The 17,234-nt window shown below is 38.8% G+C and overlaps 1 protein-coding gene across 1 annotated transcript in view; it reads left to right on the top strand.

The window, feature by feature from the left end:
• Positions 1-17,234, top strand: part of LOC120524130 (NACHT, LRR and PYD domains-containing protein 3-like) — a 69,094-nt gene that overhangs the window by 1,872 nt on the left and 49,988 nt on the right. The window contains exons 2-6 of the mRNA XM_039746008.1: positions 6,584-6,697; positions 7,809-8,157; positions 9,359-9,640; positions 14,259-14,363; positions 14,473-14,499. Of these exons, the coding sequence (XP_039601942.1) occupies positions 7,899-8,157; positions 9,359-9,640; positions 14,259-14,363; positions 14,473-14,499 (673 nt within the window). The 5' untranslated portion in view covers positions 6,584-6,697; positions 7,809-7,898. The remainder of the gene's footprint in view (positions 1-6,583; positions 6,698-7,808; positions 8,158-9,358; positions 9,641-14,258; positions 14,364-14,472; positions 14,500-17,234) is intronic.

Genomic DNA, 17,234 nt, shown 5'->3' with positions numbered 1-17,234 from the left:
ACAATGCTGCGAAAGGTGGGAATGACAAATAACCCTATGAAATGAGAAAAGAAAGAACCGTATAGAGACAATCGGTAAAGGACTGTAACGGCAAGTGGAAAATTATTGTGCTCACCAGAATATTCCAGTTTAATCATCATCTTCCGATTCGCTGCTGGATTCGCCACCACTACTGACGTCCCATACGGTGTCGTTTTCGCTTCCCCATAAGGTGTCGTCTTCGCTTCCATCGATGCTGTTGGATATGCTGCACTTTTTGAAGCTTTTCACAACCAAATCCGCTGGAATAAGCTTCCAAGCAGCGATGATCCAGGCACACATCTGCGCCAATATTGGGGCTTTCATTTTGCCAGTTGGCGTTGTTTCGTGTACCGCTGTTGCAGCCCAATCGGTGTACATTCTTGATACTTGAGCCTTAAACAGTCAATTAATGCAGACATCTAGAGGTTGGAGGAGCGAAGTCATGCCTCCAGGAATTACCACTTGATCTGTTTTCCTATCTTTCAGTTTTTCTTTAACACCTTCAGTTAAATGGCCACGAAAGCTGTCCATGACCAACATGTTTGGCATTTTCAGGAGACTGCCCGGCCGACGTTGCCACACACATTTCAGCCAATCGATTACGAGATCATTGTCCATCCAACCCTTTTGTTGAGCTCTGACAATGATCCCACGAGGAAACTTCTCATTTTTCGACAAGGTCTTCCTTTTAAATATTATGTACGGCGGTAGTTTCTTTCCATCCGCAAGAATCGTCAACATCACGGTACACCGCTGCTTCTCTCTGCCTCCCGTGCGTACTGGGACACTCTTGTCTCCGACTGCATTGACACTAGTGTTTGAGGGGTTCTCAAAATAAACTGGTGTTTGATCAGCATTACCGATTTGCCCCATTAAATACATTTTCTGCTGCCTCAACTGAATAACGTATTTTTGGAAAGCTAGTAGCTTTTCTTCATATGCATCCGGTAGACGCTGCAAAATGCTTGTGCAGCGTCTTATTGATAAGCCATTCGTTCTCATGAAGCGTGTAACCCATCCGCGGCTTGCTTTGAACTGAGTGATTGGTATTCCACGTTCTTTCGCTATATCACGAGCTTTCACCTGAATCATTTCCATGAACACTGCATATCCAAGCTGACGCCTGCCTTGAATGTAATCAGCGAGTGCAACTTCAACTTGTGGGAACTGGGCACGTTTTCCGCGAAATGCCCGTCTGTTTATGTTGCACGACGAAAGTTTTTCTTTCTTCTGTCGCCAATCTCGAACACATGACTCTGGAACACCGTACATGCGACCTGCTGCCCAATTTTGCTTCCAAAATCACTTTTAGTTTCTCTCCCGCCATGAAGGAGCGTAAACGCTTGCTACTATCCATGCTGAATGACGACGCCAAAAAATACCGTATTCCTCGTGTATGACGCGCACCATTTACTCGTGTATGACGCGCACCTGATTTTCTAATGCTCATTTTCGGGAAAAAATGTGCACGTGGTACACGAGTAAATACGGTATTAGGATGTATACATGATATCGTTTTTATGATGAAATGCATTAAAGTATGCATATTACATTTTACAGATGAATCGCCAATTTCTTTTAAATAATGTATACTGTTAATAATTAAACATATGGGAATGCAGTGGTGCAGAGGTAGCAATGAGCTTGCAATCAGGTAGCAATCAGGGATTGTTCCTGCCTCGCGCTGTATGCTTGCTGGGACTGGCGCAACCCTGGATGGTTAGATGGATGGAATTGTATTAAAAAAAATGTATTAAAAAGATTTTTCAGTGTTCCATAATAGTTTCGAGGAATCGCCATTCTAAGCTTATTACTGGTTTTACATTTATTACAGAGCATATTGGGTGGTGACTGGTTTACGTGGAGAAAGAAAAGGAAGGACAGGAATTTGGGGTTGGTTTGTTTGACAGAGACACTACTGCGTCATTAGATTATTACATTCAGGGTCACACGTGCCCCAGTAAGCATCTTCTGTGAGGCAGGAACAATAACTGGACGGGGTGCCAGCTCATCGCTACCGCTATGCCAACGTGCCAACACATATTTAATGCATGCTTTAATACATTTCATCATGAAAAAAATATCAAGTATACATCTTACTATTCTAAAGTGTTCAGAGAGCTGGAATATCATGAATGTAATGCATTGTGTGTGGCGATCACTGCATGAACGCTACTGTCTACGAAAGAGAAAGCCTTTGTAAGAAGTTCATAGTGATTCACACACATAGAACACGAAGCATTTAGTGTGCTAGTTTAGTTACGATGGGATTTGAGAAACTCTAGTAAATTAAACATTGATTTTAAGATGAACTTTATGACATTCTACTTTAATGACAAAATAAACTACGTGATTAAAGTGGAAATTTAAAGATTAAAGTTAACATTTCAGCCTTTTTTTTCCCTAACTTTTTTCTTTTTTCTGTGCCTTAATACACTTCAGTATGACACTGACGGTGGGCTACGACTTGCCTTTTCACCTCGAATTTGATATCTGTTTTTATTTCGGGCACTGTGCAAATTTCTGAACTTTTGAGAGCCACTCCATCAATTTCCTTTTGTTGCTCCTACCACTGGTTAAGTCACCAAAAAACGTTTTTCCTTGCCTCCACTTCTCTGAATAGGACCTCCGCTTCACATTTGCTGAAGTTTTTTTTTTTCCCTGTGCTTTTGCCATTGTCTTTTCACAAAATGCTGAACTTTATGGGCTATATGTATTGATTTTCATATTTAAAATGGCATAATTCTGAAAAGAGTCGAGGTGGGGCGGCAGGTGGGTGCACTTGCATTACTTTTCACGCTGGCCAAGATTTATGAAGTGGATGTGCGTGGAAACTTGCTTACGTATGGTTTTGTGCATCTGAATTATTTTGTGTGTGTAAGAGCCATTTCCTAGTTACATAAGGATCATAAATAATTTATTAAATATTAGGGCATAATGTATGGGAGGTTCCTATAACCCCCATAAGTTAAATTGAATTGGTATATTCTAACTATTTCTAACTTCTCTGACTAAACATTATTCTCAGTTACTGATCAGCCTTGCCATGTGTAAGGTGTAGAGGGCATATGGTTTTTAAACCATACCATTCGTGCCTTGCGTACCTTGCGTGCGTGTTTTGTGTGCCAAATAACATGTAAGATAAAGCACTTAAATAAATGTGCTGCACCGTATGTTTAAAGCGTACAGAAGAAGTTAAGAATCTTTAAGTACAGAAACAACTAAAGTTTTACAAGAAAAGCTAAGTTTAGAGAAGATATATTTTTTCTTTTTTTGCCTTTTATTCTATGTGTGAAACAACTTTTTTCTTTATTCTTGTGTGGACTATTTGCTTTGAATATTTACTAAATATTTTTTAACAAACTTTTGGACTGAGAGATTTCTTTCGACACTAGTTTTACCTGTGCTTGAACTCGCATTACACTCCAGCGGCAACAGTGTATATGCACATTTCCACTTTTGTCCAAATGCCATATTTTAGTGTGAATTCTATGCATGCCGTTATACATGAGGCCCCTGGTTTGGACAATAAGGTAGATGAATCTTTGAATCCAAAGTTTTGAAGAGTACGCTAAAACAGAATAGCATTGACAAGTTATGCAGGCTTCTGTAGATATTTAATTAATTTGGATGACACTCTCAGTATCATAAAAAAACCATGCATGTGATCTTACCAGCTCTGACATATTTGAATTTCAACTGCTCATGTAACTTGGGGTCACAGTGATCTAAGTTTCAACCCCAGATTACGAAAGGCGTCTTAAATTTTTCCCAGTCCAAACTGATTGACTTAAATTGTGGTTGCAGTGACATTTCATTTGAGTAGTCAACAATGTGGGCACCCAACACACACACACACACACACACACACACACACACACACACACACACACACACACACACACACACACACTCACACACACACAAACACACACACACACACCTCAATGCTTGGTCATGTTTACTTGTACAAGAAATCTGAAGTCAGCTGGCCCATAACTAAGCTGTAGGGTATCTTCTATCTCACATACTGATGCCTTCAGGCTTCACTTCTAATTTACAACTTGCTCCCTAGATGGTGACATTTTTTGTGTGGTTAATATTAAAGGCCTGCCAGAGTTTCATTTATCTTTGAGAAGCATCTTACCACAAATGTTACTGTTTATCTCTTTAGATAGATGGATAGATAGATAGATAGATAGATAGATAGATAGATAGATAGATAGATAGATAGATAGATAGATAGATAGATAGATAGATAGATAGATAGATAGATATGTAACAGGTGTCTGGTCACACTTTCAGGTAATCTAACTAGACACCATCCAAATATCCGACTACGCCACCCAGTTTTATTAAGATACTGGGAACTCCTGAAATTTACCAGTGATAGCACACAGGTTTCTTTAAATTGGGCGGTGAGTAAACACACAATGAAAGACACCACAGCAATTTCAGGAAGTAACAGTAACTTCTATTACACTAGACAATAATAAGTACATGAAAAAGATAAATGAACATAAACCAAATCTAACAGTATCATGAATCTTAGAAAGGAAAGCCCACAGTCCACACTCTAAAAGTCCATTAAAAACATGAATTGAATGATACAACCTGTAGTGGTGCAAAGTCCTGTTTGTTCTCAGTGTTACCCCAACACTTAATTGTTCAACTGTCCACGGATGCACTCTGATCACCGGACACTCGTTTCCAAGAGAATCGTGGAATCCCTGTCGGCGTCTCTTCGTTGTTCCTTTGTTTCCACTCTGGGCTTCTTGTATTGCTGTGACCTAGGCATGCCTTATTTCTTGTCTGCCAGCTTGGCTCGGTCCTTCCATGCAGCTTCCCTCTCTCGCTGGGCCCACAATCGGCGTCTCCTTGTGGAGCTGTCTCTTCCTCCCTGGAAGTATTGCCGTCCTTGTGCCTCACGTCGTGCCAGCCACGTACTCTTGTCAGCCTGCGAGCCCCTTTGCTCTGTCCGGGTGTCTTGGCAGCGTTCTCAGTGGACCGTCCCCTCCTGTTTTGCCTTCTCCTGGCCAGGGCTTAAATCTCCTTCAATCCCTGCAATTATCAGTCCTGGACAACCAGATTAAACAAGTGGCACAGCTAAATTTCCTGGGTTTCACAAATAATGAAAACACGAGTTAACAAAATGTATTGTTACCAACCATGAATGAGTACAGATCTGCTGTTTACAAATCAATATTGTCAAAATGTTAATTGCCAAGTCAGGTAAATCCAGAAATCCTCCAAGGCAAGACTTCAAAGCGGCGACTCCTTTGCAAGACAGCTGATACTTACACAAACAATCCTGACACAATCAGTAACTGGATTATCCAGGATCCTCCAAGGAAGCAGCAGTTCTGTTATCACACGTGGTATTGTTTGTAAATCTCAACCAGCCATAAACTTCAAAATGGTGACTCCTATGCAATCCAGCAAATACCTACAATCTGCAGACAGCCTTTTAACTTCTCACCCCACTGCCAACAATGGGTGCCTATTGCCTGTTCATCTGCTGGGCTTTAAAATGTAATATTTGCATGTTTCTTTTCCTAAGAGAGAAATGGAATGACACAGTGTACAAAAATGTCCCCCCTCTGACAGATAGATACTTTATTAATCCCAAGGGGAAATTCACATTTACTGTGACAGATTGGGGCAATCAGTATTTAGTGCAATGCTATTGTCCAAGAACAGTTGAAGACAGGACTCTCGACGTATGAATGAGGGTGAGAGGCAGACCATCAACTGAAAAGCTCAAATCCATTATAATGTGAAATGTGCACAACAGCAAGTATTTGTTTAATGATATTTTAGCAACAATGAATGTATTTGCACATTGTGAGGATTCGAGTGTATAACTGACATGTGGATTATGTGGAATTAGTGTAGGGCCAAGTCAGCAAGCATCTAACAAAAGCTATGAGTTATTTCCATTCTGAAAAGGAAAGAAGGTAAAAGACCTAATGTTTGAGCAGTGAAGCTTTCATCAGGGGTGCAAATGAAAAGGAAAAAGCAGGTAAAAAATAAAGGAGGGGAACAAAGTCAATGCAGAGGAAAGGAGAAGAGGTGAGAGGAGGTGAGAAAAAGTTTCCACTAGAGGAGATAAATGGAGAGATTAAAAAGTTAGGCAGTTATTAAGACCTTGAGAAACATGAGATTGAGCTGAGCTTTAGTTTTGTTCTTTGAAAATTGTTTGTGAAAGAACACACATTAGTCTGCAAATTTGGGAAATTTTGTTTGATGTCCTATAGAAGAGAAAGATCTTGAAATAGGGAGATGCTGGTTTCATTATTGGGGTTCCTCTTAGAGTGGATGTTACGAGGTCTATACCTGGTCCTGTACATAATATGAGAAGGTTATCCTCTATCAGTTCATCTCTGAAGATGCATTTTTCTCTGGCAATAGTAAATCAATTTTTCATTTTTCAGTTTTCAGCACATAAGAGTGTGATTCACATGTTGTAGTTCACAGCAGCTCGTCTCTGTCAAGTTAGGGAAATCAGCACCATAGAAAAGTCTACAGCTTACAACATTTTGTCACTCCTTGTATTTTGCAGTCATTTCCCATGAACAACTCCAGCCTCTTCCTTAATTTGCCATCATGAAGACCCAGAAAGGATGGAGCTGCTTTGTGTTTGTGTTGCTCCATGTGGCACACGTCGCCTGGACACGTATGTGTTTGTATGATTTGGTTTTCTTAATTTGTTTCCAGTAAATGTAATTTATTTCTGTTTTAACCATAGCAGACGTCTGTTGTAGCTAAATAATTAATTCATATTTAGTGTTTCTATTTTAACGCTAAGCCAAACTTTCTATTGAGCAGAGATCTGAGTATCATACTCTTGCTTACGTTTTTTACTTTCTTTGTAACTCTGTACAGCCATTATTGATGTAAAGCACTCTGAGATATTCTTACACCAGAAAATGTGCCACATAAATGAATGTTGCTGTTGTTCATCTACTAGCTTTATTGAGCTTACATAGCAGTCAGGAAAACTCAGCTCAGCCAGAAATACACGCCATGCAGCACAGTAAACACTTCATTTCAGACTAAATGAGATCAAACTGAACCCTGGACCCCCTGAGACCCCTTACCTGATTCTGACAGCGACGTAAAAGGGAGTCCAATCTGAAGTGACAACTGAAGAAACAAGCAGCTGAGGCTCAGCACGTTTATTTTATAAGAGCGAATTCTTGCCAAACTCTGAATATGCTTTATTCCATTTCTCATACAGATTTTCTTTTTCTGTTTTTTTCATTTTCCTATTGTGTAATGGAGGGTGGATTAGGACTCCTCCAGTTGAGTACAATGAACTGCATGTAACACACAACATTGTCAGTCCATCTGCCATTACACTACACTGCAGAGCACAGGCACTGATTTTAGGCTCAAACCTGTCTGACACACACACACACACACACACACACACAAACACACACACACACGTACATTTTTTCCATTAAACGGCCAGAGTGTCAGACAATCCCAGAACATCTGACCTAGTGGGAACTCACTGACATTATGCACACTGTGGCCTTTGTCCTAGATACGTATTGAACCACTTTAGATGAGTGTCAGATATTTTAATGCAGAACCTGACAGCTGAGCATGAAATCAACTGCTAGAAATCAACTTCAGGTCAATCTGAGAGAGGAGGTACAGGAGATGACAATATAGCATTTAGTCTTCATCTCATGGAGGCCTTAATGGAATTTGCCTTCTTGTGGTTGACTAAACTTGTCTTGACTTTCACTGCAGTTATTTGTGCTTTGCTTTTTCAGAAAAGTTTCAAGTTATTGGAGCCCCTAATGCTGTTTCTGCTCTTCTTGGTGAAGATGTGACTCTGCCAGCCTCACTGTCACCAGCTCTCGATGCTCAGGGCTTTGACCGTGAGGTGGACTCGAGGTGATTTCTTCACACCGGTGTTGTTATACCGGAATTCTGAAATTATAACTCATAATCAAATTGAAGCCTATAAGGGAAGGACTGCACTTTTCCCAGAAGAGCTCGTGAATGGAAACGTGTCTCTACGACTGCAGGATGTCCGTGTTTCTGATGGTGGCCTCTACACATGTGCTGTGTATTCTGGACAGTGGGAAGAAGAGACTCACTTCACTCTGAATGTAGAAGGTGATTTTCAGTGTGCTTTTTATTTTTTCATGAATTTCCCGCAATCCCTCTAATGGCCTTTGTCCACTTTAGTAAGGTGGGCCCAGACAGCAGAAGTGACTGAGTGTTTCCAGACATGCTGATCATGTGACTCACAGATGGACACATAATGGCTCAAATATTTGGATGTCATGCTTATTGTCTTGTCAAACCAAAACTGCTGTATTTCTATTTCTCACCTAAAACAGAAAGTGGTGCCTTTAATGTATATTCATGAATGTCATACTAAAGATGTGATTTCTAACAGAGGAAGCCGAGTCAACTTTTAAATGTAAGCTCACTCTATAGTGACACACTCTGCCTCCTTTGTAATAGGAAGTGAATATGATTTGTAGACCAACCATGAGCTGCTTTTATCATCACAAGGTGTTCTACAGACCAAAAATAATAATATATGATTTAGTACCAAATATACAAACAGTGCAGTAATGCAACGTAACAAACACCCAGAAAACGAGCAGCACTGAAGGTTCAAGAGGAGCTCATGTTGTCATTTTGAGTGAATTTAATAGAAATGAGCTTTAAAACCTGAACTTTTTTTATGTTAGTTATGCATCTTTCTTGTGAAAGTGTGTATTATTTTTTGTGTACTATTTATGGATTATTTTTTATCTAATTTTAATTTGTTGAGCGACATTGCTTGCATGAAAATGTGCCATAGAAATAAATGTTGTCATTATTATTGTTAAAAATCTAATGAAGTGACACTAGGAAACCGGGACAGTTAAAACTGTGCATGTACAGTCAGAAACTCTGTGTATTATGGGTTAGCACTTTTAGAAGAGAAGGCCGATAATCCAAACAGACTTCACTTTGGCTCCTGTGTAGCCCACACATGTCTGTGTAAATTTGATTGGTCAGATTCTTCTCGTGGGTGTGGCTACATTTACCCATCATCATCACCAACTGAAAATGTGACCTTCAACCCTGGATGCCCTTTTCCCCCCTCACATATCACTCATTGGAAAATTGCAACTTTTATACACTTTAATTGTAAAATATTTAATAAAAAAACAGGAAGTGAGAATTCATCAAATAAAACTCAGAGATCTATGAGCCCACTTATGAAATCACAGATAACTCTTTAGTTCCCATTTGTTACAACACAATGTTTTTTTCTGTCTTCCTTACTTTCTTTATTGTCTTTCTTTTCTCTTCACAGTTGTGGGCACTCAACCTTCTATTTCTATCAGCTCTACAAAGGACCAGCAGACCAGACTGGAGTGCAGCTCTGAGAAGTGGAGCTCTCAACCTAAAGTGACCTGGAGAGACATGAATGGCGTAGATGTGACGTCAGTATCCACTTTAACATTACAACAGGATGATGAGGGTCTCCTCAGGGTGGGCAGCGTCATCCCCATCAAGTGGGAGTTCAACGTGTTCTCCTGTCTGATGAGAAGTAACACAACCAGACCGACCTATCAGTCCAAAATGGGGGTCTATGGTGAGTACTCAGAGGTCTCAGACTCATCATCTCACTGATTTTAGAGCAGATGGCTCTCTCATTTGCTTTTATTGTAACACCATCATGAATGCTCTTCATATTTGGAGAATTTTACTTTGACGTATAAAATAGAAAGTAAATGAGGCCTGAGCTGGTGTAAACACATCTGTTTAGTGTTATTTATCAAACAGTGTCTCATCCTTGGATCAAGCAGGTTTTCCTTTTTTTAACCTTTTTGATTTATTCTCAATATTATTTTGTATCCTGTAATATTAATTATATTTTGGCTTTGTTCTTTTGCTGTTTTATGTACTTAATATTGTGTTATTTGTTAATAACTGCACTTTTATGTGAAGAAGTGCTTATTAACACTAGAATTACCAGAGCCTACGAGAAAACTTATAAATCCGGCCCACCTTAAATCCGTTCGCACCTCTCCATCAGTGTCTTTTGTCCTCTAAATGTGCCTATTAAGATAAGCAGCTAGCCGCTGGCTATTCCATCCCCCCACCGTTGCAGAAAGTTTGCAAAATTCTCCCAGCTTGTGCCTTGTTTGATTATTTGGGAGTGAGTGAACTGCTGGAGTTTTAGAGTGGAAATAATAGATCGTTATTTGGGACACATGCATTTCATGTGTGTTCCATTTCTACAGTAATCTGTGTAAACACATTGTTAAAACAGAAACTTTTTCATATTTTAGTAATGTTACAAAATTTAGGCATAAACTATAAAATGTGTGAAGTCTGAACTCTAAACATCAAATAACACCAACAGCAACAACATTTCATACAAACAGTAGCTCAAAGTGCTTTACATAATGAAGAATTGAAAAATAAAAGACGCAGTAAGAAAAATATGTCAACATTAATTAACATAGAATAAGAGTAAGGTCCAATTGCCAGGGAGGACAGAAAAACAAAAAAAAAACTCCAGACAGCTGGAGAAAAAAATAAAATCTGTAGGGATTCCAGACCATGAGACCACCCAGTCCCCTCTGGGCAATCTACCTAACATAAATGAAACAGTCCTCTTTGTATTTAGGGTTTTCATGGAAGGACCTGATGATGATGGTCACGTAGACTTCTGGCTTTCAGTCCATCAATGTTGGTGCATCATAATGCTTTGAGTAGGTGGTGGTGGCAGGCCGCCACCACAAAGAAACCGGAAAAAGAAACAGAAGAGAGAGTAGGGGTCAGTACGGATTTTAGAGCCATTATGAATAGTTATTGTGATGAATTAAACATACAGAGTATCAGGATTAAATTAAATTGAACTTAGGAGAAAGCTATGTTAAAGTAATGTGTTTTCAGCAGTTTTTTAAAGTCCTCTACTGTATCAGCCTGGTGAATTCCTATTGGCAGGCTATTCCAGAATTTAGGTGCATAACAGCAGAAGGCCGCCTCACCACTTCTTTTAAGTTTAGCTCTTGGAATTCTAAGGAGACACTCAATAAACAAATAAACAAATAAACACTTTCACAAAAGGTTCAAGGACAATGCAACAGCTTCTGTGGCATAGCGGTAAGAATTGCAGACTTGTAACCAAGGGACCACCAGTTCAATTCCCCACTGCCTCCTATATTTGCCGTTTTCAGTAGTGACCTGCTTTTATTGTAAATATTATACAGTACACACATACACTTGGTTTGCGTCTGTAACAGACCGTGTACATTTATAGTACTCAACTTGTAAAAGTTACCTTTTATTTTTCACTTTTATTCTCTCCGTCACAATCACCATACATACCCCTAGGGATCTGACGCTGTTAGTTTTTATTTGAAACTGGGAATAACTGTAGATGTGCGTGGTGTTTTGAGGCAATGGAACTGGACATTCACTGATCTCTAGGGATAAAAGCTGACACACAAACGCTGGTGAATCTGCCTTCTGCGTATCTCACCGTCATTTTATTTTTTTTATTCAGTTTTATTGAGTGTTCCTGCTGCACTGAATAAGCTCACGCCTTCTGGTGCACCATATCGATGCAGCACGGAGAAAAAAAAAGAAAGACAAATATATGGGACATTGGGTATAAAATTAATCAGAAAACATTAGATTCGGGGAGTGGATGTAGAGGTGGTCCACTTGTACAAGGACTTGAGAGTCTACACCAATAACAGGCAAAAGTGGCCGGTTTTGATCTTTTTGTATTTTATGTTTTGAATATTGATTATTCTAATGCCTATTCAGTGATTATGAATGTGTCTTTATAGTTTTATTGTTTTTGGTTATATGCCTTGTGTTTTGTGGGTGGGACTTTAGATGGCGGGGCCCCACCCCCCCCTGTATATTCTTGGCATTGGGATGAGTGCTTCAGAATGACATTGTGATTTTAAAGAGAAAACTTTTGTTTGTGTTTGAATTTTTCTGGTCTTTTTGCTGTTGCTTGCTCCCCCTTGTTTGACTGATTGCTACATAAATGTCATTTACGTATGGACCGCACATGCTCTGTCTTTCTAGTAACGTGGACTTGTAATTGTGCAGCACTGAAGTCTGAAGGTCAGTGGGGTTTATGGCTTTACGAGTGGAGCTGGTGGGGCTGTGCATGTTGGGGTCTTTGAGTACTGTTGAGCCGTCTTTTGAAATGTTTATGAAGTGTGAAATAAAAAAGAAAATGGAGGTGACACACTTTTCAGAAATTTGTCACTAATGAAAGGTAACAAGGCACTGTATTCTTCTAAGCCGATCCAGGCCTACATCAGAAGGATTTCTTTTCTACTAAAATTAAAAACAGTGAGGAGCAGAGGAGTCTGCCATTTAAAGTTCATTTAAGCATTAGACCAGCAGAGACCTCACATTAACTAGAAGAGACCTCATATTGTAGGTTGTCTAGAGTGGTGTTTTTTCTCTCTTATAATACACTTTTGATTATTTTTACTAGATGGTCTTTTTAGGTTATTCATATTGTTTAGCAATTTGATGTAATGGTTTATTTAAGAATAGAGATAAAGGAACTCCATCAATCTATTCTTTAGATACGGTTTATATCCCCCTGAGTGAGTAAGGAGGGTCATTGTGTTCTTTGATCTGCTAAAGGGAGGATCAGGATGGTGAAAATTCAGTTCTCTGCTCCTTTTTTTTTTTTTTTTTTTATCCTCTGACACCTCTCCATTTTTTTAAATAAGTTGTCTCCATCTCTCCTTTCAAATGTTATTTAAGCTTTCCTCTTCCTAAGTTCAGCCAGGCAGTTAAGTTAGAGCTCTATAGGAACAGCTTGGGGGTTAGTAGAGCTGGTCAATCTATTAGGTAACATCAGTGACTACCTAGTGCACTGTTCATGAAAGTTAAAGGGCACGCCGTTTATATAACTCAAGTGGTGCCCACTCCAGCAAGTCTGCGCTGTTTTGGTAACCCAAGGGGCGCATACTACAGACAACAAGGGGCGATTCCCAACTTCCCTCTCTGGAGTAAACCAGGGCTGCTCTTTAACACCCTCACTTTACTAATACTGGCATTTTTTAAGCTACCGTAATAAGACCCTGTACCATACCCAGCTGACAGCCCATTAGTATACTGCCAGCGATGAACAAATGGAAAACCACAAGGAAAGTGTAAGAGCCATTTCCTAGTTACATAAGATTCATAAATATTTTAGTAAATGATAGTGCATAATCTATGGGAGGTTCCTATAACCCCCATAACTTAAATTGTATTGGTATATTCTTGCTATTTCTAACTTCTCTAACTTCTCTATCTAAACATTATTCTCAGTTAGTGATCAGCCTTTCCAGTTGTAAGGCGTAGAGGGCATATGGTTTTAAGCCGTGAATTTTGTGCCTTGTGTTCCTTGTGTGCGTGTTTTGTAACATGGAAGGCAAAGCATTTAATTGTAAAATTTTTAAAACGTTTAAAGCGTACAGAAGGAGTTAAGAATCTTTAAGTATAGAAAAAAACTACAAGAAAAGCTAAGTTTAGAGAAGATAATTATTCTTGTGTGGATTGCTTGCTCTGAATTTTCACTAAATATTTTAAAATGAACTTTTAGACTGAGATATTTTTTTGACACGCGTTTTTCCTGTGCTTGATCTCGCCTTACACTCCTACGGCTACAGGAAGAATTAATAAGAATGGACCAGGAGGTGAAAGAGAACAGCACAATATAAACAAAAATAAATAAAATCTCAAAACATTAACCAAAAGTCATTGTGAACATACCACAGGAGATTGAGATGTTAAAAATATCTAGCAATAACTAAATACGCCAGAAAGTTGTGTTTATCCATCAAGAAACATGGATGCTACTGATGGTGTGTATTCATCATCAATAGAAAGTAGCCAATGTCATTATGGCCATGACGATTTTGAGTTAAATAATTGAAAAACAATAATAAAGATAACACTAAAAACATTTAAAAAAATCATAAAATAAATACAAAATAAAATTATTTAAAAATAAAACCCCTCAGAATGATCAGAAGTTTGTATTCTGATTGATTTCTTTTTCTTTGGTCACAAGACTGGACATCTGCAATTCGGCTCTTTTGTTCTGGACGTCTTCTCTGTGCTGGCCATTTGGCCTCACTCAGCTAGTAAAAGTGACTGACCTTATCATGTGAGGTGTATATGTCGAAGCTCGTTTCTAATTCCCATATCCTCACATCTTTCCTCTGTTTTTCCAGTTTTCTCCCCAAATGTCTCTGGCTGGTCTGTGGTTTTCTGGGTGTCGTTGGCTCTTTGTGTGGCAGGAACCACACTGCTGATATTGAAATGGAGAAAAATGAGAGGTACGTTCAAAATTTGTAACAGACACGTGTATGGTATAATTTAAATAAAGATTACATCAGTTATTTTTTAATTCGATTCTTATGATATTTTTGTGTTTCTTTATTCTAGATAAATCTGCAAGATATAACACCAAAGGTAAGGGCACTTCAGAAATAATCCTTTTCCTCTTCAGCTTGGAGGACATGTTTGTTTGTTTGTTAGCATTTAGCTTTATTTATTTCATATGACTTACAGTATTTAATACAATTCTTCCACCTTTTTGTCCTCTTCAAATTATCCCAATTTCCCCCAGAGGTCCCTGCCATTCCCTGTTCCGTCCCCTTCTATATCCTACCGCTGAGAGTATGATGCACCTCTAATATTTTCTCCTTTCATAACATGGAAAAAAAAATACAAAAGATGCAAGTTAGTAAAACGTTTTATGTCCAGATGTACTCAACACATTGGGATTGTTTGCATTTGAGTTCAAGTCAGTGAATCGCTTGATTGTTAATGGCAGCTTCATTACTGCCGGGGGTTTCCCTTTGCATTCACTAGCCGTCCATTACATGTATTGTTCCTTTCTTACATATCCTTCCTTTTTTTGAATGTTTTGATTTTGATACACTTTATTATTCATCAACATAATAATAGCCATTTATATTTATCTAACAATAGCAATTTATTATTATCATCACTATTGCTCTGAATCAATCCTGCTGCTACTGCCTATTTTAAGCTTTGGACAAGACACTGGTCAGTTTTCAATGGTGTGATTACGTGTTGATGTCTGGGGGATTGTGTTTCTGAATTTTCTCACTTTGTGAGATGTATTTAAAATGGATTTTTTCTGTAGATTTCTGTCTGTGTACTGGGTAACATCTGTAGGCACTTGTGTCATGCATGTGAGATGACGTCAGTGGTGGACCCAATAATGAGCACATTGTCCATTTTCCACAAATGGCACATTTCTTCTGTCAGCTCTGTGTACTTCTGTATTTTATTTGTGTGTGCACTTTGTAAGTTGTATGTGTTTGTACAGTGATATCAATGATTTATGTTGTTTTATTGTTTTTGTCTCCCAGTGTTATGTCTACACCATTATGGTAGATAGTTTTGTCTGGCAGTGTACTTCTGCCCTAGTCTAGTTTATGTGTGCCATTTTCTGAACTACTAATCTGCTCTGTATGGGTTGGTTGCAATACTGTATGAGACAGTACTGTAGTAGCTGCAGATCAAGACCAGACTATGAAGTACGGTACTAACAGGAGACGATTCTGAGGTCTAAGTGCTGCTGCAGTGAACATCTGAACAACATCAATACCAAGTTTAACAAATAAGCAGCTTGTCTTGTTGTTGTTTAGTGTTTCTCAGCTGATTGTCTGTTAATGGCAGTGTGTCAGGGAATTAACATCTTGACCTCTCTCAAATAACGATGTGCAGGTAAACAGTCCTCTAAAATTAAAGGGACAGGGCACAGGGGAAAAGTACATTAGAACAATTTAGATAATATGGAGGCTCGCCAGTCCTATCCACTTATTTCTTCCAAGAAAACATCAAGTCGAGTTTTGAAAGTCCCTGAACGTCTTACTGTCTGCCACACTACTTGGTCGCTTATTCCAAGTGTCTATCGTTCTTTGTGTAAAGAAAAACTTCCTAATGTTTGAGCGAAATTTACCCTTAACAAGTTTCCAACTGTGTCCCCGTGTTCTTGATGAACTCATTTTAAAATACAAGTCTCGATACACTGGACTAATTCCCTTCATAATTTTAAACACTTCACTCAGGTCACCTCTTAATCTTCTTTTGCTTAAACTGTAAAGGCTCAGCTCTTTTAATCTTTCCTCATAATTTATCCCCTGTAGCCCTGAATCAGCCTAGTCGCTCTTCTCTGAACCTTTTCTAGTGCTGCTATGTCCTTTTTGTAGCCTGGAGACCAAAACTGCACACAGTACTCAAGATGAGGCCTCACCAGTGCATTTTAAAGGTTGAGCAGAACCTCCTTGGACTTGTACTCCACACATCAAGGCGCTATATAACCTGACATTCTGTTAGCCTTCTTAATGGCTTCTGAACACTGTCGGGAAGTTGATAGCTTAGAGTCCACTATGACTCCTAAATCCTTCTCATAAGGTGTACTCTCGATTTTCCGACCGCCCATTGTGTATTCAAACCTAATATTTTTACTTCCTATGTGTAATACTTTACATTTACTGACATTAAATTTCATCTGCCACAAATCTGCCCAAGTCTGTATGCTATCCAAGTCCTTCTGTGATGATATATATATAATGATTCCAAGTTATCTGCTAATCCACCTGTCTTGGTATCATTTAAAAACTTAACCAGCTTGTCACTTATATTCCTATCTAAGTTCATGTGAACTTAATAAACACAAGTAATCGTTAAGTTACATTAGGTCGAAATAAGTGTCATTATTGTTAATGTTATTCATGTTGAGCATCTGAAAAGGTCATGAAATCTATGGAAAGTAATAGAAAATAATGACAATGAAATGTGAATGTTAGTAGAATTGTGTCTGAAGAATAACTGTTTCTCTGTAACCCATGGGTGAATCTACAATCAGGATGTCCTGGGTGTGTGTCAGGACATATGTGAGAACAAAACACTAGAAGAAACGTGACTACAATAATACGTCTGTATAGCGCCTCACTGGGACTGGGACTGCTAAGCCAAATGTTTTCTTTCTTTTCATATTTTCTTCCTTCTAAGTCAGTCTGGCATGTGTTCAAAGTGTGTGTGTGTTTATCTATCTATCTATCTATCTATCTATCTATCTATCTATCTATCTATCTATCTATCTTTGCCTGTCTCCTGTGGACAAATAAAGTTCTGTCTCTCTATTATATAATGCCTTTCACATCTATCTA

The sequence above is a fragment of the Polypterus senegalus genome, chromosome 2 (assembly GCF_016835505.1).
Source record: "Polypterus senegalus isolate Bchr_013 chromosome 2, ASM1683550v1, whole genome shotgun sequence".
NCBI lineage: Eukaryota > Metazoa > Chordata > Cladistia > Polypteriformes > Polypteridae > Polypterus > Polypterus senegalus.
Note: the sequence above shows the minus strand (reverse complement) of the source record. Positions and strands in the feature narration are given on the sequence as shown.